Source organism: Peromyscus maniculatus, chromosome 1 (genome assembly GCF_049852395.1).
Source record: "Peromyscus maniculatus bairdii isolate BWxNUB_F1_BW_parent chromosome 1, HU_Pman_BW_mat_3.1, whole genome shotgun sequence".
Classification (NCBI taxonomy): domain Eukaryota; kingdom Metazoa; phylum Chordata; class Mammalia; order Rodentia; family Cricetidae; genus Peromyscus; species Peromyscus maniculatus.
Genome location: NC_134852.1, coordinates 12087105 through 12111596, shown reverse-complemented (window position 1 = coordinate 12111596; position 24492 = coordinate 12087105). Strand labels below are relative to the sequence as shown.

The window sequence follows — 24492 nt, the reverse complement described above, 5'->3', positions numbered from 1 at the left end:
CCCTCTGTATTTTTGGAGAGTGTGATGGCTGTGTGTTGCCTCTTTTCCTGGCCTGCTCAGTGGTATCTTCACATGGAAGACCTGCTGGTGTTGAAGGCTGGGATAATGGGATGAGTTGGGGGAAGGAAGTTTGTTGGAGCAGGTCCTTAGGGATGGGTCAGAGAGGAAAGGGAGAAGACCACAGTAGGTTTCCTTCCACAGGGCTTAGGATAAAACTGGGGGGATAGGATCTCAGGAGTACTAGGAGACTTGTGGGTCTGCCTTCAGCCTAGTTATTGCTCTGGGAGGACATGCCCTTGGGTTAGCAGGGGACACCTTCAGGGTGATGTCTGTAATAAAGCAAAGAGTGGGCAGAGGGTGGTTAGAAGGGGGATATGTGAAGGGGCCTGCCAAGCATGTTTTGCTGTAGAGCTGGGGATGAGACTGGGGGACTGGAAATGGAGGAAGAGAGAGAGGAGAATGTGTATTGCAGTCTACTTGATTTTCTGGCAGGCATGGCTTGTGGTTTAGTTGGGGGCTATGTGCTAGATTTGGGGCTGTTACCCTTTTCTGTTAGGCCTATGTCTTCCCAAGGAATGACTTTTATTTTCTTAATCAGCCATTTTGACTAGAGTAAGATGAAATTCCAGAGTGGTTTTAATTTGAATTTCTGTTGTGGCTAACGATGGTGAATAATTTTGAAAATATATCTTAAGCAAGTATATTTCTTCTTCTGAGAACTTATTTTTGTATTGTCAGTTAGTTGTAGACACTTGGTTATATAGTTAGATGGTCAGGGGAATTTACTGAGAGCATCCACATACTACAGAAGCCTTGGTTCCCAGCATCTTCCCTGGTCCTCCCCTCCCATCTTCCATGTTGTCAGATTTGATGTCTTCCTGTGTCCATCCAGAAAAATCCAACTGTTCTAGTAGATTCTGCATTTGGGCTCAGTGTTTTCTGAGTGCATCTCACTGTTTTCTCTGAAACACTGGCCACAAATCTCTTACATAGGATTTGGGTTCAGCAGGAAACAGCATCACTCCTACCCACAACATCTTTGAGAATTTAAAGCCACTACAGGAAGTATATGGAGGAAGCATTGCCTAGCCCAGAGCTTTGGTATAGAATTGAGTTGTCAGAGACAAGTCTTGAGCAAGAGCATATCCTCTTTCTGTTTTGTACTGGATATCTTCATCCTTGACAGGGGTTCCGGGTTGCAGTCTGGTCTATCCCATGGGTGTGTCCTGCTGTGCAGACTGTATCACCAGTTCTGTTTGCTGTTTATGTGGAGATCTGGCATGAGACTCTGCCATGGTCCTTGGCATTGCTCTTCTTGGACTTGGTAAGTGAGACAGGTGTCATTATTTTTAGTCAGAGTGGTAATGAATACAGAATCCCAGATTTTTAACCTAGAATCCTCTCATAGAACTCTCCCTCTCTGAAGACCTGGCCTGGTGGCATCAGAGGAGTTTTCCATGGCCTCATTCTGTCTGTCTGGTCTTGGTCTTTTGATGTGAGCTCTGGGGTTGAGATCAGTGTATAACAGGACAGACTTCTCTTATCAGATCATTTGTTTTATTTTCAGGGTTTTTAATGGCACAGAAGATTTGGGCACAATATGGTGAGTCTGTTCTCTGTTTTAGCCATGGGAAACTGAGTTTGGCTGGGAATAACATGGGAGGAGCCTGAAGCCTCTTGAGCAGATTCTGAGATGGGATTTTCATTGGCAGCCACTGGCACACTTACTTAATGATTCGTCCTTACTATTGCAGCCATCTTTGGGGTGGGGTTCTTGACAGTGCTCCAGTAATGTCCACATGAGATCTGGCTCAAAGGATTTGGAAACAAGGGCACAGAGGGGGTGACATTCACACACATGTTTCCTCCAGAGGATACAGACATTTGCTTTCAATTAGTTTTCCTTTTCTTCCCATCTCTTCTCACCTGGGCTGTGTCTGGCTTTCTTACTGAGTTCTGCCTCTGGGGAGACACATCACTCATGAGACAGAGTCCAAGTAAATGCTGTCTGTGTGGGTGCAGTAAAGGTGGGATTCCTTTGTTTCCAGAGGCTCCCAGGTTTTGTGTGATATTAGAGGTGGGTGTAGATTTTGAGTTTTATATGGAAGCAGTAGAGAAAGTAAGACATAGGTCAGTTACTATTTTTTTTTTTGAGACGGGATTTCTCTGTAGCTTTGGAGCCTGTCCTGGATCTTGCTCTATAGACCAGGCTTCATTTCTCTTGTTCAGTCTCAATCCATCCACAGTCTACCTGTAAAATCTGTTCTATTTCTCCTCCTCATAATCCCCTGGATCTTGCTCTGTAGACCAGGCTTGATCTCTTTTGTTCAGTCTCAATCCATCCACAGTCTACCTGTAAAATCTGTTTGGGGGCTGTTACCCATTTCCCGTTGTCTCTTCCCACTCTCCTTTCTTCTATCCCTTCTCCCCGTACTTGATCTCTCTTGTTCAGTCTCAATCCATTTTGTTTGTGTGATATTAGAGGTGGGTGTAGATTTTGAGTTTTATATGGAAGCAGGAGAGAAAGTATGACATAGGTCAGTGACTATTTTTTTTTTTTGAGATGGGATTTCTCTGTAGCTTTGGAGCCTGTCCTGGATCTTGCTCTGTAGACCAGGCTGGCTATAAATTCACAGAGATCTGCCTACTTCTGCCTCCAGAGTGCTGGGATTAAAGACCTGCGCCACCACTGTCTGACTATAGATCAGTGATTTAATGGGATTTCATTCCAGGGAAATGGGAAGGCTGGGTGATAAGAATAGCTACCTGCAGGGTTTATTTCTGGCCTAATGGGAGATGATAGAAGGCACTGATAGCACTAAACCATGAGAGTTATTATTATTATTATTATTATTATTATTATTATTATTATTATTTTTTTGTTTTGGTTTTTTTTGAGACAGGGTTTCTCTGTGTAGCTTTGCGCCTTTCCTGGAGCTCACTTGGTAGCCCAGGCTGGCCTCGAACTCACAGAGATCCGCCTGGCTCTGCCTCCCGAGTGCTGGGATTAAAGGCGTGCGCCACCACGCCCGGCGAGAGTTATTATTTTTTTTAAAAGAATATCACATTTAAAATTTCTATTTAATTAATTTTTTTCATTTATTGTACATACCAATCACAATTTCCCCTCTCTTCTCTCCTCCCATTCCCACCCCAACCTCCCATCCACCTCCTCTTATTGCACTCCTCCTCTGAAAGTTATTCTCACACTGTTTGGGGACAGTAAAGATGATTAGGCCTCTGGAACTGTGGCACAATATCAATTGTGAAAACAGCGAGACTTCTCTCTGGAGGTGTGCTGGTTAGTTTTCTTTCAACATGGCACAAACTAGAGTCCTCTGGGAAGAAGGAACATAAACTGAGGAATTGCCCCCACCATATTGGCCTGTGGGCATGTCTGTGGGGCATTTTCTTAGTTAGTAATTGTTGTGGGAGCTACTCTATAGCTCCTTGGGAACCTGGCCCTCCTGACATCAGATGACTAGCTCTCTTTTCCTGTGTCTCTTCAGGGCAACCACCCCAGCCTTCCATCTGGGCAGTTCCAGGATCTGTGATTTCCACAGGCAGTGCTGTGACCATCTTCTGCAGGACCCCTCCAGGAGTGACTATTGCGCGTCTAACCAATGATAAAAAGTGGTTTGATCATACCCTACAGGGAGAACAGGAAGTGTGTGAGTTCAGTCTGCAGAATATGATACACAGCAATGCAGGGTTTTACCACTGTGAATACCACGATGGAAATGAATGGTCCCAAAATAATGACAAACTGGAGCTGGTGGTGACAGGTGAGTAACTGCCCAAGCACACTGTCCTTCAGACTCAGTCTCTGATGCCTACCTCACTGAACCACATTTGCCCCATCACAGGCCCTGCCCTGTGTCTCTGCTCCCATATATGGATCTCTTCCCTCTCCTCTCCTCTCCTCTCCTCTCCTCTCCTCTCCTCTCCTCTCCTCTCCTCTCCTCTCCTCTCCTCTCCTCTCCTCTCCTCTCCTCTCCTCTCCTCTCCTCTCCTCTCATTTAATCCTTTCCTTTTCAATTTCCATTTTTCTTGATTTTTTTTAAGTAATATCAGCCAATTTTTTTTGTGATATATATTTTTTATTTTACAATACCATTCAGTTCTACATATCAGCCATGGGTTCCCCTATTCTCCTCCTCCCACGCCCTACCCTTACCCCCAGCCCACCCTCCATTCCCTCCTCCTCCAGGACAAGTTCTCCCCCGAGGACTGTGATCAACTTGGTAGACTCAGTCCAGGGAGTTCCAGTCCCTTCCTCCCAGACTAAGCCCAGTGTCCCTGCATAAGTTCCAGGTTTCAAACAGCCAACTCATGCAATGAGCACAGGACTTGGTCCCACTGCCTAGATGCCTCCCAAACTGATCAAGCCAATCAACTGTCTCACCTATTCAGAGGGCCTGATCCAGCTGGGAGCCCCTCAGCCTTTGGTTCATAGTTCATGTGTTTCCATTCATTTGGCTATTTTTTTTCAATAATTGAGTAAAACTGAAATTTGTTATAAGCTACAGTCATCCTAGGGACCTCCATGCTATATATATAGCCTCTATGGTTCTATGGGTTATGGTCTGATTGTTCTCTATTTTATATTTAGAATCCACCAATGAGTGAGTACATACCATAACTGTCTTTCTGTGTTTGGGTTACCTCACTCAGGATGATTTTTTCTAGTTCCATCCATTTGCCTGCAAATTTCATGCTTTCATTGTTTTTATCTGCTGAGTAGTACTCCATTGTGTATATGTACCACATTTTTTTCATCCATTCTTCCATTGATGGGCATCTAGGTTGTTTCCAGGTTCTGGCTATTACAAATAGTGCTGCTATGAACATAGCTGAGCATGTATCTTTATGGTATGAATCGGCATTCCTTGGGTATATGCCCAAGAGTGGGATGGCTGGGTCTTGAGGTAGTTCGATTCCTAATTTTCTGAGAAACCGCCATACTGATTTCCACAGTGGTTGTACAAGTTTACATTCCCACCAACAGGGGAGGAGTGTTCCCTTTGCTCCACATCCTCTCCAACAGTGGTTGTCATTGGTGTTTTTGATCTTAGCCATTCTAACAGGTGTAAGGTGGTATCTCAGAGTCGTTTTGGTTTGCATTTTTCTGATGATTAAGGATGTTGAACATTTCTTTAAATGTCTTTCAGCCATTTGTAGTTCTTGTTTTGTGAATTCTCTGTTTAGCTCTTTAGCCCATTTTTTAATTGGACTGTTCAGTGCTTTGATGTCTAGTTTCTTGAGTTCTTTATATATTGTGGAGATCAATCCTCTGTCAGATGTGGGGTTGGTGAAGATCTTTTCCCAATCTTTTGGCTGTCTTTTTGTCTTATTGACTGTGTCTTTTGCCCTGCAAAAGCTTCTCAGTTTCGAGAGGTCCCATTTATTAATTGTTGTGCTCAGGGTCTGTGCTGTTGGTGTTTTATTTAGGAAATGTTCTCCGGTGCCAATGCGTTCAAGAGTGCTTCCTATTTTCTTTTCTATTAAGTTTAGTGTAACTAGATTTATGTTTAGGTCTTTGATCCACTTGGACTTGAGTTTTGTGCATGGTGACAGATATGGATCTATTTGTAATCTTTTACATATTGACATCCAGTTATGCCAGCACCATTTGTTGAAGATACTTTCTTTTTTCCATTGTATAGTTTTGGCTCCTTTGTCAAAAACCAGGTGTTCATATGTGCATGGATTAATGTCAGGGTCTTCAATTCGATTCCATTGGTCTGTATGTCGGTTTTTATACCAGTACCAAGCTGTTTTTATTACTATAGCTCTATAGTCGAGTTTGAGGTCAGGGATGGTGATGCCTCCAAGGGTTGCTTTATCGTATAGCATTCTTTTAGCTATCCTGGGTCTTTTGTTTTTCCATATAAAGTTGAGTATTTTTCTTTCCAAGTCTGTGAAGAATTGTGTTGGGATTTTGATGGGGATTGCATTGAATCTGTAGATTGATTTTGGTAAGATTGCCATTTTTACTATGTTAATCCTACCTATTCATGAGCATGGGAGATCCTTCCATTTTCTGATATCTTCTTCAATTTCTTTCTTTAGAGATTTCAAGTTCTTATCAAAAAGGTCTTTCACTTGTTTAGTTAGTGTTATCCCAAGGTATTTTATATTATTTGTGGCTATTGTAAAGGGTGATGTTTCTCTGACTTCTTTCTCAGCCCTTTTATCATTTGTGTATAGGAGGGCTACTGATTTTTTTGAGTTGATCTTGTATCCTGCCACTTTACTGAAGGAGTTAATCAGGTGTAGAAGTTCCCTGGTAGAGTTTTTGGGATCACTTATGTATACTATCATATCATCTGCAAATAGTGAAAGTTTGACTTCTTCCTTGCCAATTTGTATCCCTTTGATCTCCTTTTGTTGTCTTATTGCTCTAGCTAGAACTTCTAGTACTATATTGAATAAATATGGGGAGAGTGGACAGCCTTGTCTTGTTCCTGAATTTAGTGGTATTGCTTTGAGTTTCTCTCCATTTAATTTGATGTTTGCTGTTGGCTTGCTATAAATTGCTTTTATTATGTTTAGAAATGTTCCTTGTATTCCTAATCTTTCTAAGACCTTTATCATGAAGGGGTGTTGGATTTTGTCAAAGGCTTTTTCAGCATCTAAGGAGATGATCATGTGGTTTTTTTCTTTCAGTTTGTTTATATGGTGTATTACATTGACTGATTTTCGTATGTTGAACCATCCTTGCATCCCTGGGATGAATCCTACTTGGTCGTGATGGATGATTGTTTTGATGTATTCTTGGATTCGGTTTGACAATATTTTGTTGAGTATTTTTGCATCAATGTTCATGAGGGAGATTGGTCTGTAGTTCTTTTTCTTTGTTGCATCTTTGTGTGGTTTGGGTATCAGGGTAATTGTAGCCTCATAAAAAGAGTTTGGTAGTGTTCCTTCTGTTTCTATTGTGTGGAACACTTTGAAGAGTATTGGTAATAGTTCTTCTTTGAAAGTCTGGTAGAATTCTGCACTGAAACCATCTGGTCCTGGGCTTTTTTTGGTTGGGAGACTTTTGATGACTGTTTCTATTTCTTTAGGGGTTATTGGTCTATTTAAATGGTTTATCTGGTCTTGATTTAATTTTGGTATGTGGTATTTATCCAGAAAATTGTCCATTTCTTTCTGGTTTTCCATTTTTGTGGAGTACAGGTTTTTGAAGTATGATCTGATGATTCTCTGGATTTCCTCATTGTCTGTTGTTATGTCTCCCTTTTCATTTCTGATTTTGTGAATTTGGGTGCTCTCTCTTTGCCTTTTGGTTAATTTGGCTAGGGGTTTGTCTATCTTGTTGATTTTTTCAAAGAACCAACTCTTTGTTTCATTGATTTTTTGTATTGTTCTCTTGTTTTCTATTTCGATGATTTCAGCCCTCAATTTGATTATTTCCTGGCGTCTATTTCTCCTGCGTGAGTTTTTTTTTTGTTCTAGAGCTTTCAGTTGTGCTGTTAATTCATTGGTATGGCATTGCTCCATCTTCTTTATGTGTGCATTTAGAGCTATGAATTTTCCTCTTAGCACTGCTTTCATAGTGTCCCATAAGTTTGGGTATGTTGTACTTTCATTTTCATTGAATTCTAGGAACTCTTTAATTTCTGTCTTTATTTCTTCCTTGACCCATTGATGTTTCAGGTGGGCATTATTCAGTTTCCATGAGTTTGTGGGTTTTCTATAATTTTTGTTGTTGTTGAGTTCTAACTTTAAGGCATGGTGGTCTGATAAGATACAGGAGGTTATTCCAATTTTTTTGTATCTGTTGAGATTTGTTTTGTGTCCAAGCATGTGGTCAATTTTTGAGAAGGTTCCATGGGGTGCTGAGAAGAAGGTATATTCTTTTGTGTTAGGATGGAATATTCTGTAGATATCTATTAGGTCCATTTGAGTCATAACATCTGTTAGGTCCTTTATTTCTTTGTTGAGTTTCAGTCTGGTAGATCTATCTTTTGGTGAGAGTGGTGTGTTAAAATCTCCCACTACTAATGTGTGGGGTTTGATGTGCGTTTTAAACTTTAGTAGTGTTTCTTTTATGAATGTGGGTGCTTTTGTATTTGGAGCATAAATGTTTAGAATCGAGACTTCATCTTGGTGGATTTCTCCCGTGATAAATATGTAATGTCCATCCTGGTCTCTTTTGATTGATTTTAGTTTGAAGTCTATTTTATTAGATATTAGGATAGCTACACCAGCTTGTTTCTTAGGTCCATTTGCTTGGAAAACCTTTTCCCAGCCCTTTACTTGGAGGTAGTGTCTGTCTTTGGAGTTAAGGTGTGTTTCTTGTATGCAGCATATGGATGGGTCCTGTTTTCTTATCCATTCTGTTAGCCTGTGTCTTTTTATAGGTGAGTTGAGACCATTGATATTGATGGATATTAATGACCAGTGATTGTTAATTCCTGTTATTTTTGTGGTTGTGTTGTGTTGTCCTTCTGTGGTGTATGTTGGTGTAGGATTATCTATTGCTTGATTTTTCATGGATGTGTTTAACTTCTTTGGGTTGAATTTTCCCTTCTAGTGCTTTCTGTAGGGCTGGGTTTGTGGACAGGTATTGATTAAATCTGGTTTTATCCTGGAATATTTTGTTTACTCCGCCTATGGTGATTGAGAGTTTTGCTGGGTATAATAGTCTGGGTTGGCATCCGTGGTCTCTTAGTGTCTGCATGAGGTTTGTCCATGATCTTCTATCTTTCATAGTCTCTATTGAGTAGTCTGGTGTTATTCTGATGGGTTTGCCTTTATATGTTACTTGGTCTTTTTCCTTTGCAGCTCTTAATATTTTTTCTTTATTTTGTGTGTTTAGTGTTTTGATTATTATGTGGCGAGGGGACTTTTTTTTGGATCCAGCCTACTCGGTGTTCTGTAAGCTTCTTGTATCTTCATAGGTATTTCTTTCTTTAGGTTAGGAAAGTTTTCTTCTATGATTTTGTTGAATATATTTTCTGTACCTTTGAGTTGGTATTCTTCTCCTTCTTCTATACCTATTATTAGGTTTGGTCTTTTCATGGTGTCCCAAATTTCCTGGACGTTTTGTGTTACAACTTTTTTGTCTTTAGTGTTTTCTTTGACTGACGAATCTATTTTCTCTATCGTGTCTTCAGTGTCAGAGATTCTCTGTTCCATCTCTTGCAGTCGGTTGGTTATGCTTGTTTCTGTAGTTCCTGTTCGTTTAGTCAGGATTTCTATTTCCAGCATTCCCTCAGCATGTGTTTTCTTTATTGTCTCAAATTCATTTTTCAGATCTTGGAATGTTTCTTTCATCTGTTTAATTGCTTTTTCTTGGCTTGATTTGATTTCTTCCCATTTTTTGTTCGTTTTTTCTTCCATTTCTTTAAGGGAGTTTTTTATTTCCTCTTTAATGGAGTTTTTCATTTCCTCTTTAAGGGAAGTTTTTATTTCCTCTTTAAGGGAGTTTTTTATTTCCTCTTTAAGGAAAGTTTTTATTTCCTCTTTAAGGTAGTTTTTCATTTCCTCTTTAAGGAAAGTTTTTATTTCCTCATTGAGGGAATGTTTTATTTCTTCTTTGAGGGCCTCTATCATCTTCTTAAAGTCATTTTTAGGGTTGATTTCTTCTGTTTCTTGTGTCATGGTATGTTTAGGTCTTGCAGGTGTAGAATCACTAGGTTCTGATGTTGCCATATAGGTCTTTATGTTGTTGCCTGTATTTTTGCACTGGCGTCTACTCATCTCTTCCTCTGTGCGGTGCAGGTGCTGTCTGTGTCTGAGAGTGCCTCTCTTGTTCTAATTTTTAGTCTTGGTTTAGTAGGGGTTCTTGGTTAAATTGGTGCTATTGGGCTATTTCTTCAGGGGCAGCTGATTTCATTCGGTGAATTATATACTTATGATTCTGGTGATCTGGTTTGGTATCTGAGTAGCACCTTCTTCTGTGTTCCCAGGTCACGTTTTGTTCATTTGTCAACTCCTCAGCTGATCTTGTTTCTTCAGACTTTAAACTGTAGGCATCAGAATCCTCTCCCAGGTGGGTTTCAGCTGAGCAGGGTAGTCTCACCAACACCTCCAAGTTGTTGGGTTTCACAGGATCAGCAGCTGGGCCCTGGGTTGTCCTCAGACGGAGTGTTCAGATTCGTTCTGGTTCTGACCCACGGAGATAGCTTCTTCCCCAGATGTTGGGGTTAGGGGCGTCCGTGTTCCAAGCTGCGTCTGCTTGTCTCCGTCCCTGGGCCTGTCTACCTCTGCGGTCCGCCGCCGGGCCTGTATGTCCCTGTCAGCTGCCACTGGGTCTGTCTGCCTCTGGGGGCCGCCACCGGGCCTGAATGTCTCTGCCGGCTGCCGCAGGGTCTGAATATCCCTGTCGGCTGCCACTGCTGGGCCCGTCTAACTCCACGGACCGCCCCCACAGGCCTACCTGAGTCTGCTTGTCTCCACTGCCGGGCCTGTCTACCTCTGTGGGCCGCCGCTGGGCCTGAATGTCTCTGCCGGCTGCCGCCGGGCCTGAATATCCCTGTTGGCTGCCGCCGCTGGGCATGTCTACCTCCACGGGCCGCCGCCACAGGCCTACCTGCGTCTGCTTGTCTCCGCTGCCGGGCCTGTCTCTTGATTTTTTTTTGAGACAGGTTCTCAAACATTTCAGTACGGCCTTGTATTTGCTGTGTATCCAAACATAATCTTGAGTTTATGTTCCCTCTGCTTCTACTCTCCTAGTACTAGCATTGTTGACCTGGACAATGACACCATTCATATGGTGATGTGCATAGAGCACAGGGAACTGTGTATATTAGGGAAGAATTCCACCATCTATGATTCATCCCCAGACCCTCTGTTTTTGCTTTATGACCCTCCCTCTGTGCTGACCTTGTTCTAGGCTCCCTCCAGAATGGTGATTATAGCCCCTAAGGGGTGGAATTTATGGAAAATGACAGCAGCCTCCTGTCATACATAGATGGTCTCTATGGTCTTTGTTCATGGAATAATTCAAACATACTTTGTGATCTGTATAGATCGGCAATGCATGAGTCTCCTTTCATCTTCATCTTTTCTTCTCTCTGGGCAGACTCTGTGAGTTGTAGGCTTATCTTTCATCATGTTTTAAACAACAGGGCTGCACTGTCCGGGGGACATGGGGGAGGGCCTAGTACATGGTGGGTGGTGCCATCCCTGGGCTGGAGGCACCCTGGTTCCTGGGTTCTAAGAGAATGCAGGCTGATCAAGCCATGGGAAGCCAGTAAGTCAGTAAGCAGCACCACGCCATGGCTTCTGCATCTGCTCCTACCTCCAGGTTCCTGTCCTGTTTGAGTTCCTGTCCTGACTTCCTTTGGTGATGAACAGTAATGGTGAAGGGGAAGCCAAATAAAACATTTGCTCCCCAACTTGTTTTTTGGTAATGGTCTTTCATCACAGCAACATAAGCCCTAACTAAGACAAGGGTCTTTTTGTAAACTTTTTGAGACAGGGTCTCACCTTGTAACTCTGTCTGAACTTGAAACCTCAATATAGAGCAGGTTGTTTTTAAACTCACAACAATCCACCTGCCTCTGCCTATGAAGTGCTCGGATTAAAGGAATGTGTCACCACAAGCAACTAATATCAGAGTCTTTTTCTTCCAGGTGTTTACATGGAGAAGCCATCTCTTACTGTTGATTCAGGACCTCAGGGATTCTCAGAAATCAATGCAACTCTCCACTGCCACACACATGGTTCCTTTAATATCTTCATCCTCTGCAGAGATGGAAATGCTTCCTTTCCCCAGAACTGCTCACGGCAGGACCACAATACATTCCTTATCTCCCCTGTGAGCCCAGGGCACAGGAGGACCTACAGATGCTTTGGCTCTAAAAAACACAATTCCTACTTGTGGTCACTGCCTAGTGATCCCCTTGAGTTTTCAATCCCAGGTAAGTATGTCTGATTCTTGTTCCTTATCTCTGTGCTTAGAGAGTCCTCAAGTGATGCCATGTGAGATATGCCAATTCCATTGCATGTCTCCTGTGTGCTGTGTGTTGCACACCACACTGCTATTCTTACTGCAATTGCTCCATTGCACTATGGACTCTGAATCTTATGTGTTAATTATATTATTTTGGGGTAGATACAAGAATCTTCATCTGGGGACTAGAAGTCCTTACCTATCCATAATGAGAACCTTCCTGAAAGATGGTGTTCCATTTGATTGCTGACTGTTATCCTCCCATGTTGCTTTCTGAGTTGTGTGTGTGATAAATACATCACTATCCAACAGGACAGAACAATTGGAATATATCTCCTAGTTTCTCCATTGAAGGTGTTTTTTTAGATTTCAAGAGATCATCTGTTTTTTCTTTTACCTTTTAGATTATGATATAATATGTCATTTCATCCCTCCTTTTTCTTCCTCTAAACCCTCCCCTGTACCCCCTTGTTCTCTTCAAATCCATGGCTTCCTTTTACATTAATTGTTGCTACATGCATATATGTATATGTATATCCATGTATATATTTCTAATATACTCTCCTTAGTCTGTATAATGTTGTTGTATGTTTTCAGAGCTGACCATTTGGCATTGGATAACCTATTGGTGTTCTCCTCCCTGGGGAAGACCATTTCTTCCACTCTCAGGATTCCTTTTCCTTGTAGTTATTTATGTAGGGTCGAGGCCCCATGGTCTTTCTCCCATCCACTTTCGCATGACTGTTTTGTTGTCCTTGTCCAGCTCATGTTTAAGCAGTAATGTTGGTGAAACTTTATGTGTGTTGCCTCTGACAGTAGTAGGAGACAAAGTCTCACAACAAACTCCCTCATGCTTTGTTTCTTTCAATCTTTCCTCCCCCTCTATTACAATGTAGGAGTAGTTGTGTAGATGCATTGCAACTGACCTGCACAACTCTGCATTTTGGTTTGTTGTGTTTGTAGTGGTGTATATGATGTGATGTGATGTGATGTGATGTGATGTGGTGATGTGATGTGATGTGATGATGTGATGTGATGTGATGTGATGTGTAATGGTCTTCTTCTGTTGTGTCATGAGGTTTCCTTGGTGAGGGACGAGTACTACTCTTATCTGTCCCACCAGCCTTTGTCATCAGAGTGCCCCCTCTGAACAGCCATCAGTCCAGTGGAGAATGCAGGAAACATTAACAGTAGAGAATTCTGAAACAGCAGTGCCAGATTTCTTGGTGGAGGGGACTTATTTCTTTATATCTTAGAACTTCTGGTCCTTAGGAATGTCTTGGGGTTTTAAGAGTTGGGACATGTTTCAGGTGTGGGGAACAAAGGGCACAGGGCCATGTAACTTCCAGTTGGGAACATAGTTGAGATAGAAAACTTGTGATAGAAAACATCAAGTGTGCATGGGTTAAAGATGGGAAGATGTACATGAGGAGGCAGGGGGAAGAAATCCCGTGTAGCGTAGAAAATGGGATGGCCCATGATGAGCTTTTATGTGAGCAGGTGGCATGCAGGAGTGTTGGTAGGGTCTGCTCATACTTAGACATCCACTTCTATGCAACATTTGATGATGGATTTTAATTTTACTGCTGCAGCTGAGAAATCCTGTATGATGTTCAGAACTATATATCCAATGGGATATTTGAAATTTATCTTTGCACACATTTATCACACATCTCAACAAAGCCCCAGATTGGAAAGCATCCTTGCATTCTCCTCACATAAGTCCTTGTATCAACAGAGAGTGCATCTGTCCCCTTTGAACCAGAATTCTTCAGGGTCCTCTTTTTCCCTCAGTTCTCACATGGCTCAGTATCAAACTCTCATTTGTGTCCTGAAAACACTTTCCAAGTCTTGTTCCTTCTTTGTTACATCATCTCTGTCACCCCAAGATCACCTTTCACCCAGACTTCTTATTATTTTTCTTCTTTCTACCTGATATTTTATATCTGTTCATCCCACAGAAAATTCACATCAAACATTTTTGTAAGTTTCTATCCATTGCACAAAGTGATGAGTTTACAATGACATGTTCCTCAGGTACATCCTGTACTGTGACCATATTCACCTCTGTTACTCTTTTGCATCTGTTCTCACTCCCACCAGTCTTCAATTCTAACCTAGTCTCTTTTCTGTATCTGATGAATATGTGTATTAAATACACACACACACACACACACACACAACACAAGCTCAGACACACACAGACATGGACACACACAGACACATACATACATACAAAGACAGACAGACACACATATATGTATACACTAATTCCACACAGGAGACAAAACATATATCTATATAGTCTGTAATGATTTAGGTACAGCTTCAGCATGCATCTCTTTTTGTGCTTTGTTTCAAAGAAAAATGATCCTTGTATGAGTCTGACATTGTAGAAAGTGCAGTAGCTGCATTTTGATATCTATTTGGCCATAGCTCATCCAACCAAAAAGCCTCCTTCACTTTCCTTACTTTTCTGTGTATTTGTCAGGAGGTGTCTTTCTATAATTCATGTAGAGATGTATTTGATTCTGAGACCAAAATGTAGTAGTCTTATAAAAAAAAGCCCAAAAATTGTTATTTGTTGATATATATACTTTAAAGTTTGCTTTTTTTGTCTCCACAGAACCTCCAGATCTGTTAGATAACAGTTTAGAGAATTTCATCCGGCTTATCATGGCTATCATCATCCTGTTGGGCCTTGGCGCTCTATTGCTGCATGCTTGGAAGAGCAGAAGAGAGCCCATGGAGCCTTCAGGAGCCCTAAGCTGAGAGCCTAGCTACCCCTTCCCAGATCTCATCTAATGCCGGTGCCAGGGACAGTTGTAAGCCTTGCCATATTGCCTGCCTGAGTTAAGTTTCTGTTCTCCAGCATTGAGCCACTAGCCAGAAACTTTTGACATGCCTGGACAAGTCCTGAGTTATTAGAAAATAACATTTCCTTGTCTTTCTGCTATACTGACCATTAGCAACAAGGTTTTTTGGTTGGGTTGCTTGGCAACTCAACATTCCTCTGATATTTCCCAAAGAAAGCTTCCTGGTCTGCTTACTATAAAACCTGCCTAAGAAAAATAAAAATATTCAGCTTGATCAGAATACTGTCTTGCTGTCAATTCTTTGTGTCTCTTGTCCCTTTTATTCACCATCCCCCCCTTCTAGGGTCTCTGCTGAAGATCTCGCTGACCAGGACAACTGGTGCCCAGCGTGAGGCTCAAGGATGTGGAGGAGCACTGAACGTCGTCACACACCATGGCAGGCCTGCCTAACAGTTGGACCACCATGGAAAACGGCTCCGCAACGAAGGTCCCATCAGTGATAGCCACAGAAACGCCCAGCCGTGAGTCAGATCCGGAGGAATTGCAACATAATGACACAAGGTAAGTTTACCACGGGACAAGCATTTAGTACACAGAATTTATTTATTTTGGGACTGAAACAGTCTCTCAGGACACGAGGAACTAGGGTCAAAAAGAAAGACTTAAAAAATTTCTTGACTATATTGGAGATGTCTTTCCTTGGTTACCCCAAGAAGGGACCATAGATGAAAAGCACTGGAGATGGGTTGGTGAGTGTTTAATTGATTTTTACCAGACCTTTGGTCCTGAAAAGGTCGAGGGTCAGCATGCATCTATGACCAAAGAGAGGGAGGCCCTCGTTGGCTCCCCAAGAGATTAGTTCAACAAGTCAACTCTAACCCATCACCCAGGGAAAAGGATAGCACCTGAGGTTGTTTCCCTTTCCCTCTCCTTCTTTACAGCTGCTGAAGAAAAAACTGGGAGAATTTCCCTGGCTATTCTGGATCTTGCAGCTGCCTGTTCCTTCTTATCAGGACCAGAGACCAGTCAACACATCCCCGTTTGCATGGTGCTTTTATTTGACCAAAAATTATACTAATTATGCCAAAAAGCAGACCTTTGGCCACCTGTTGGCTGCCTCTGACTGCCCCTTGCAAGGATGTCAGAATCCCATTTTACTCAACTTTACTGATTTCCATAATTCCCCTGGCAAGGTGGTCCCTGCTTTCTGTTTTTTTGTACGGTCAGACTGTCCACAACTGGAAACCTTACTTGAAGGAGAAAAGTGTAGGATGCCCCTATTCTTACTGCAAAATTCATGATGCCATTCCTCATGCTAAGGGACAGGTAATGGGAGAGAATGGAATGGCTCTAAATTTTATAAGACATCTACAGGATATTCCCTAATGGTTTGGGACCTGTGGGACTCACGATGGACTAATCCAGTAGAAGGAGCCATGCATATGGTCCGAACGGCCACATGGCCTAGCTCTAGACTCTGCATTTGACACACGTACAATCTATGGTCCAACATAATATACTTATACAAGAAAAAAATTTAATGGCACAACTATCTTGCTACTCCTCTCCATTTTCTTGGCTTTCCCTCCTCTGAGAAGGTCTGTTACTGGCATTGGGAATCTCTCATCATGGTTCCTAGTGCAGCCCTGGGACATCCTCCCCTGATAGCAGTACCCCTGCCTCGAGCCCTTAATTGCACCACCACTGATAATTCCCATGACTTCCACTCCAACCCTAAGTACCCTTGTTTCTTGACCCAGGCCGCTCCAAGTTTGATTTTTCCAGTGTTTCCCTTCCCTCTTGCATCCTTCACCCACCCACCCATCCTGCCTCCAGAGGCAGTTAACTTCCCTTGCACAGGTTGCCCTACAAAATCGACAGGCCTTGGACCTGCTGACAGCAGAAAAGGGTGGGACATGCATTTTTCTGAGGGAAGAATGTTGTTATTTTATTAATGAGTCTGGAATGGTAGAAACTCAGATAAATAAGCTACATAAACTTAGCCTAGAGCTCCATAAGCAGCAATTCTCTGCCGCAGCAGATGATTGATGGAGATCATCCATGTTCTCCCTTTTAATGCCTCTCACAGGACCATTAGTTTGCCTTTTGTTATTTGTATCTTTGGGTCCCTTTATAATTGGCAGGCTAATCCAATTCTTAAAAAACAAACAAACAAACAAACAAACAAAAAACCAAACAAACCAAAAACAGATTCCCTGGCATCAAAACCTATACAGACAGGTTCATTACCATCGGCTCGAAATGCTGGATCGAGGATGTGGTCCCTATGATATTTCTCAGTCCCCTTCTCCTTTAGGAACAGCATAAAGTCTGAACCTATGCTTATGGCATCAGCTGGTATGGACACCACTGGGTGCAAGGCCAAGCACTGCAGGGGAAGGCTGATTGAATAGCCCTTGGTTCGGATTCCCTGAGAGACAAACCTGACTTGCATTGAGGTTGGTATCTAGAGGCACCAAAATACCTAAGCCCTCTCCTCCCCAAAAGGTACCCTTTTTCTCAAGCCCACAGCAGCTCTAGGAGGAGTCAGGTCAATGTCTCCCCCAGCTGGTTAAGGTCCACCACCTCAGGCGGGCACACTCCCCCATAAAAAAAAATAAAGGGAGGAGATGCCTAGGACCATTGCAAGAGCCATGCCATATTGCCTGCCTGAGTTAAGTTTCTGTTCTCCAGAATTGAGCCACTAACCAGAAACTTTTGACATGCCTGGACAAGTCCTGAGTTATTAGAAAATAACTTTACACTTCCTTATCTTTCTGCTACAGTGACCATTAGTAACAATGTTTTTGTGGTTGGGTTGTTGGTTGGATTGCTTCGCAACTCAAGAGTCCCCTGATCTTTTCCCAAAGAAAGCTCCCTGATCAGCTTACTATAAAACCTGCCTGAGCAAAATAAAATTTTTCAGCTTGATCAGAATACTGTCTTGCTGTCAATTCTTTGTGTCTCCTGTCCCTTTCATTCGCCATTCCCCCTTCTAGGGTCTCTGCTGAAGATCCCGCTGGCCGGGACATGCCGGCAATGAAGAGTACAGAAGGCATTGTGATCTCTCTGCTGAGTATTCAGTGCCTGGGGATGTGGTGCAACATCTGTGATGTGACTGGAATTTCACAATTCTTTTTGTGGTTCTGTAGGCATAGTCCCCAAGTAGTAGATTCCTATTTCTCTCTTCTGTCTCCTATGGGATATCTCTGTGTAGTGCCCATCCCTCATTTCTTATTTCTCTGCATATGATTGCTTCCGTGTTCATTTTTCCTGTGAGCCTGTAGACATGCCACTTTGGAATGCGGTTGAATTGAATTTTTGACTTGAGCAAAGTCATGCCATGGATGACTATGATTCTAGACACAAGGGAATGCCAAAGCATTCCTCTGGTCCTTGTGTAGATATTGATAGTGAGTGTAGTATCATTTCAACTTCCTCATCCATGTTGACTGCAGCATTGGACTTCTTCAAGACCCCCTATTGCACAAGCTAACCCATCCCCTCATCCTGCCATATATAACACCTGCAACTAATTGAGTTTCCGGTCTGCTTGTGCACCTCCAACAGAGTATGAACTGTCTACCTGATCCGACCTTTGATTATTTCATTTGAGTCTTTCTTTCTTAATGTCTTTCCCCCCAGTCAGAGTCTCAAACTCAGGTTCATGTGCTACATCTCTACTCCCTCTCATACATAGAGTCCCCTACTCTGTCTTGTTTTCTTAGAATGGTCCTCTACCACTGAGCCTGTGAGCAACATCCATGCTCCGGTGTGTGTTTCCTTCTCAAGCACAGCACCTATCTTCTTTCTTTTGATTTATCTTTTGATCAGAAAATGTGTTTAATTGAGATATTCTATTACATCTGTGGCATTGGCCTTTAGACTGATCCCTTTTCCAGTGCCTTTCCTGTACCTCCTTGCTCCTCTATCTCATTTTCTTTCTACCTCCACTGGTATCTTAGGACATACCCTCCATCATCTCTCCTATTTCTCCCTCCCCTAAGACCTTTGAGATGTACATACTATCAGTTTTGATCACATTTAATTCCTACCAGAATAATTCCATGTGTAGGGTAACTCTACTTACACGTTTTTATATGGATATGTGTACATATACATGCACACATGTCTATACACATGCCTACATACACAAAATATTTAGCAAGCTTATGAAATACCTGATTTCCATGTGGCTTTTAAGGACATCCTTATTGTTAGCTATCCGCTCCCCTGCTCTGCTTCTGCCCCATGTTCCCGTGCTCTCACTTGTTAAACCTCCCTCCTCTTTCCTCCATATTCCCTTTAATATCACCTGTGTTCTACTGTGCTGTCTCCCTTAAGATTTTTCTTCTTCACTCTGCCATTGGCCCCTTTCTTGTTTTCTGGATTCTTCAGGTCCTTCAAAATAAATACACACAAATTTAAATACTCAGCACTGAGATCCCCCTGTGAGGGAGAACATGCAACATGTGTCTTTTCGGGTCTGCCCTGCTTCTCTCAGTACAATGTTTACCGCCTTCTACCTCACACTTGCAAATTGCAGTTTTCTGAGTTGCAGCTGAATGAAATCCCATCGTCTGCAGGTATCTGTGTTTAGTCACTGTTTTATCGCTGTGAAGGCACAACATGATCAAAGGAACTCTTCTGAAGGGGAGCTTTTCATTGGTGGCTTACTTACAGTTTCAGGGTTTTAGTCCATTGTCCTGGCACAGAAGCATGGTGCTACCCAGGGAGGCGTGGGAGCAGCAGCTGAGCACTAGATCCTCATCTGTATGCAGAGAGGGGGACTCTGGGCTTGGCCTGGGCTTTTGAAACCTCAAAGCCTACTCCATACTTCCTCCCACAAGGCCATAGCTCCTTATCTTTTCAAAGAATGCTACTTCCTGGTGACTGAGCTTTCAAACTGATGAGCCTATGCTGACTGTTTTTTTTTTTTAATTTTTAAATTTTTTTGCCTGCATGTAAGTCTGTGTGAGAGTGTCAGATGTTGGAGTTACAGACAGTTGTTGGCTGCCATGTGGGTGCTGGGATTTGAACCCGGGTCATTTGGGAAAGCAGTCAGCGCCCTTAACCGCTGAGCCATCTTTTGAGCCCCCCATGCTGACTGTTTTTATTCAAACAGCACATCCATCCCCTTGTCTTGGCATTTGTCCACATGGCTGTCACCGAGGCTGTGCAAAGCTGCAGCACTCTGACCTTGTGATCACAATTCTCCAGCACCTTTCAAGTTTCATTTTCAGATGTGTTATGGGGGTTTCCTTATGCCTTTTCTTTGGGAAATTTTGTGTGAGTTTTGAAGGATGAAATTGTATGAAATGGGAGACTCTTTTTTGAAAATTATTAATTTTCCACTTATTTTACATCCTGACTAAAGTTTCCCCTTGCTCTCCTCTCTTGTCCCCACACCACCTCCGCTCTACACCCCTATCCACTCCTCTTCAGTCTCCATTCAGAAAGGGGCAGACCTTCCATGGGTGTGAACAAAGTGTGGCATATCATGTTGAGGCAGGACCAAGCTTCTCACCCTGCATCAAGGCTGGGCAAGGCAACCCAGCATGGGGAATGGGTTCCCCAAAGCCAGCTCATGCACCAAGGACAGGTCCTAGTTCCATTTGTAGGAGCCCCACAAAAAGACTAATCTATACAAGTGTCACACACATGCAGAGGGCCTAGTTTGGTCTCATGCTGGCTCCCTAACTGTCAGTCGAGAGTTCCTGAGCTGCCATGAGTATTGAGGACTCTGTGGGTCCAGCCTCTCGATGGTTCCTGGGAAGAATCTACAAGCAGCTGATAATTAATCTTTGATGAAAAGACATGGATCTATGTACACGAAACTCCTTAGTCCATACACTTTATTATTCTATGTCAGTTCTCTCTCTACACAGCTTCTGTTCTGCTCTCATTTTTAGCTCCTTTCTTCCCTGATTTCTCTCTACATTTGTCTGCTGTCCCCTCTAGGTTCTATCTAAATTTCTTCATCTTAGTTGTGCCCCTTCTAGGTTCTCATCCACCTAGTTCTTTCCCATCTCAGCTCCTCTTCCATCTCCCTTCTCTCTCATTTGTTCTTCCCCATCTGGCTCTTCCTCATCTTTCATCTCGTCCCTCTAGTCCTCTCTTCTAGTCCTTCAATCTAGTTCTTCCCCATCTCAGTTTGTTCTTCTCAGGTTGTTACCCATCTAGTTCTTCCATTCTCTTTTCTTTTCTCTGTATCCTTATTCTCTCAGTTCTCTATGTTCTTCCTAAATCTCCCTGGAATACAGTAATAAACCCAAGCAATAGCCATCCTCTGCCTGAGCAAGGTCACCAGGCTTGAATTCTACGGGGTCATAAGAAGTGTCCTCAGGCAGTGACCATCAGGCTTTCTTTTACAATTCAAAATGGGAGTGATAAAAGACGTCAACTGAGTGTTAATGTCTGGTTATTACATCAAAAAGGGGATCTGTGTGCTCAGTCGACATTCGGAGAAATGAAGAAAGGAGGGTCTCACCCTACATTGCACAAGAAATAAAGCTATCCACCTGACCTAGGAGACAGGTGTTGTTTCATTTGGCCTTGGATGCTTGATAGGCATTTTAGATAAATACACTGTTAGGAGTTCTTGGAAGTATGCAAGAAAATCATTTTAGGAACCAGCGCATATATATATGCTAAAATATCACCAAGACTTCTTAAGCCATGGCTTGACCTTTTGAGAAGTCCTTGACTTTTCCAAGTAGTAGCTTTTGTGATAATAGCTGAATTTCACTATGTTTTCCTGCAGCTGGCAGCACATGACCTGAGGTCAGCTGTCTCTGTAGGTCCCCCATCATGATCTTGACCCCCGGCTCATACAATCCCTCTTTCCTCTCTTCAGCAAGACTCCAGGAGCTTGACCCAGTACTTGGTTTTGTATCTCTGCATCGCCTTCCATAAGTTACTAGATAAAGGATCTCTGATGACAAATTGGGCAGTCACCAATCTGATTACAGGAGATAGCCAGCTCAGGACCCTCTCCACTGTTGCTAGGAGTCTTGGTTGAGGTCATCCTTATGGATTCCTGAGAGTTTCCCTGACCTAGGTTTTTCTCTAAAACTGAAATGTCCCTCCCCTATCAAGACATCTCTTTTATTATTTTCCCCCTCCATCCCACCCCTAATCTGCCCACCTCAATCTCAATTTCTCATACACATCCTTCCCATACCCACCCCTCCACCTTGTGTATCCCCAGTTTACCCAGGGGATCTTTTTTTTGACTTTTGATTTTGGTTTTTCTTTTTTTTTGGTTTTTCAAGACAGGGTTTCTCTGTGTAGCTTTGGCACCTTTCCTGGAACTCACTCTGTATCCCAGGTTGGCCTCGATATAAAGAGTTCCACCTGCCTCTGCCTCCCAAATGCTAGAATTAAAGGTGTGCACCACAACCGCCCCAGCCATCTCTTGCATTTCTTGTTCCCAGGGAAATCCATGAGTCCCTCTTTAGGTCTTCCTTGTTACCTAGCCTCTCTGGGGCTGTGGATTGTAGCCTGGTTATCCTTTACTTTACACTAACTATATCATGAGTGAGTACATACCATGTTTATCTTTCTGGGTCTGGGTTAGCTCACTCAGGATGATTTTTTTCTTGTCCCATTCCTTTGCCTGCAAATTTCATCATGTCATTGTTTTTTTTTTACACCTGAGCAATATTCCATGGTGTAAATGTGCCACGTTTTATTTTCTCATTTTTCTTTATTAAGAAATTTTCTACTCCATATACCATCCCCATATTCCCCTTCTTCCCTCCTCCCACCCCTAGCCCTCTTTCCCAAGCCACCCTACATCCCCACATCCCCCAAATCGAGATCTCCAATGAGGAGTCAGCAGATTCCAACACACTGAGCCCAGGCAGGTCCAAGCCCCTTCCCACTGCACCAAGGCTGTGCAAGGTGTCACACCACAGGCACCAGATTCCCAGAAGCCTACCCATAGACCAGGGACAGATCCCAATACCCCTGCCTGGGTGCCCCCCCAAATATTTCGAGCCAAACAACCGTCTTCCATATCCAGAGGGCTTAATCCAGTCCCATGGGGGCTCCACAGCCACCAGTCCACAGTTCATGGGCTTCCACTAGTGTGGCCCATCATCTGTGCACATCCTTCCATCATGATCTCAACGTCCCTCACTTGCAGAATCTCTCCTTTCTCTCATCAATTGGATTACCAGAACTCAGTCTGGTGCCTGTCCGTGGATCTCTGCATCTGCCTCCATCAATCACTGGACAAATGCTCTATGATGACAGCTAGTTTATTTGCTAGGCTGGTCACCAGAGTAGTCCAGGCACCCTCTGGACCACTGCCAGCTGATCAAGGTGGGGTCATCCTTGTAAATTCCTGAGAGCGCCCCCAGCACCCTGCCTCTTCCTGTCCAATGATATCCTCACATATCATGGTATCTTCCTCCCTGCCCTCCCACTCTGTCCCTGTTCCAGCTTGATCCTCCCATTTCCCTATGTTCTCATCCCCACTCCTCGCGCTCTGTCAAACCCCTGTCCAGTCTGCTCATGTAGATCTCATCCACTTCTCCTTCTGAGGGTCATCCATGTGTCCCTCCTAGGGTCTTTCCCTGTTAGCTAGCCTCTCTGGAGTTGTGGGTTGCAGTCTGGCCATTCCTTCCCTCACATCTAGTATCCACTTATGAGTGAGTATATACTATGTTTGTCCTTCTGAGTCTGGGTTACCTCACTCAAGATGATATCTTCTAGTTTCATCCAATTGCCTACAAATTTCATGACATCATTGTTTTTTACTGCAGAGTAGTAATCCATTGTGTATATGTACCACATTTTCTTTATTCATTCTTCGGTTGATGGGCATCTAGGTTATTTCCAGGGTCTTGCTATGATGAATAATGCTGCTGTGAACATAGTTGAACATGTTCCTTGTGGTAAGATTGAGCATTCCTTGGGTATATACCCAAAAGTGGTATAGCTGGGTCTTCAAGTAGATTAATTTTCAGTTTTCTGAGAAAGAGCCATACTGATTTCCAAAGCAGCTGTACAAATTTTCACTTTCACCAAAGTGGAGGAGTGTTCCCCTTGCTCCACATCCTCTCCAATAAAAGCCGTGATTAGTGTTTTTGATCTTAGCCATTCTGACATGTATAAGATCTCAGAGTAGTTTTGATTTTGCATTTCCCTGATGCCTAAGGATGTTGAAAAGTTCTTGAAGTGTATCTTGGCCCAAATGGCACCTTCTTTAAATAAAATAATGCTTTGGAAAAATTCCCCACCACTGTGGAACCATATAGCATGATGACTCTGCACATAGGACTCCCAATTGTGACTCCTCCATTACACCAAGAACAGAAAAGTTAAAGATTTACTAACCGGACACACCTGACCACAGAATGAAAAGCACATTATCTAGAAGGGTATGGTATAATGTAAAAAGGGTAAGAAAGCTCTTTTGGGAGCTTATGAGGGGGACAGGCCCAAATGGTAAGACTAAGACCAAAAGGAAGACCATTAGGCCACAGCTCAGTTCTTATGCTGCATCATGCCTCTTGGGGAATGGATATTGCTCTTAAATTGTAGTGGAGTCTCTAATCCCAGTGGAAGTCCTTTTACTGAGATCATGCATTTGGAAAGGGCCTCCATTCCTTCAGGGGCTTGAGGAAATTTCCTGTTCCTAAAGCAGTCATTCTCCTTACCTCTGGTAGGAGGAACTTGTGGCCCTTCCATTGATGTAAGAGGGTGCCTGGTGGAGTAGCTGAACTTGAGAATACAATAGGCATTTAGAAACTTGGTGGA

General features: G+C 43.0%; 1 protein-coding gene across 1 annotated transcript; it reads left to right on the top strand.

The window, feature by feature from the left end:
* Window positions 1–906: 906 nt before the first annotated feature.
* On the top strand, window positions 907–17791 carry LOC121826492 (leukocyte immunoglobulin-like receptor subfamily A member 5). The gene is made up of 5 exons (XM_076569433.1): window positions 907–1324; window positions 1568–1603; window positions 3510–3785; window positions 11589–11876; window positions 14535–17791. Exons 1-5 carry the CDS (start codon window positions 1294–1296, stop codon window positions 14678–14680), a joined length of 777 nt encoding a protein of 258 aa, XP_076425548.1. The 5' UTR covers window positions 907–1293; the 3' UTR covers window positions 14681–17791.
* Window positions 17792–24492: the final 6701 nt, after the last annotated feature.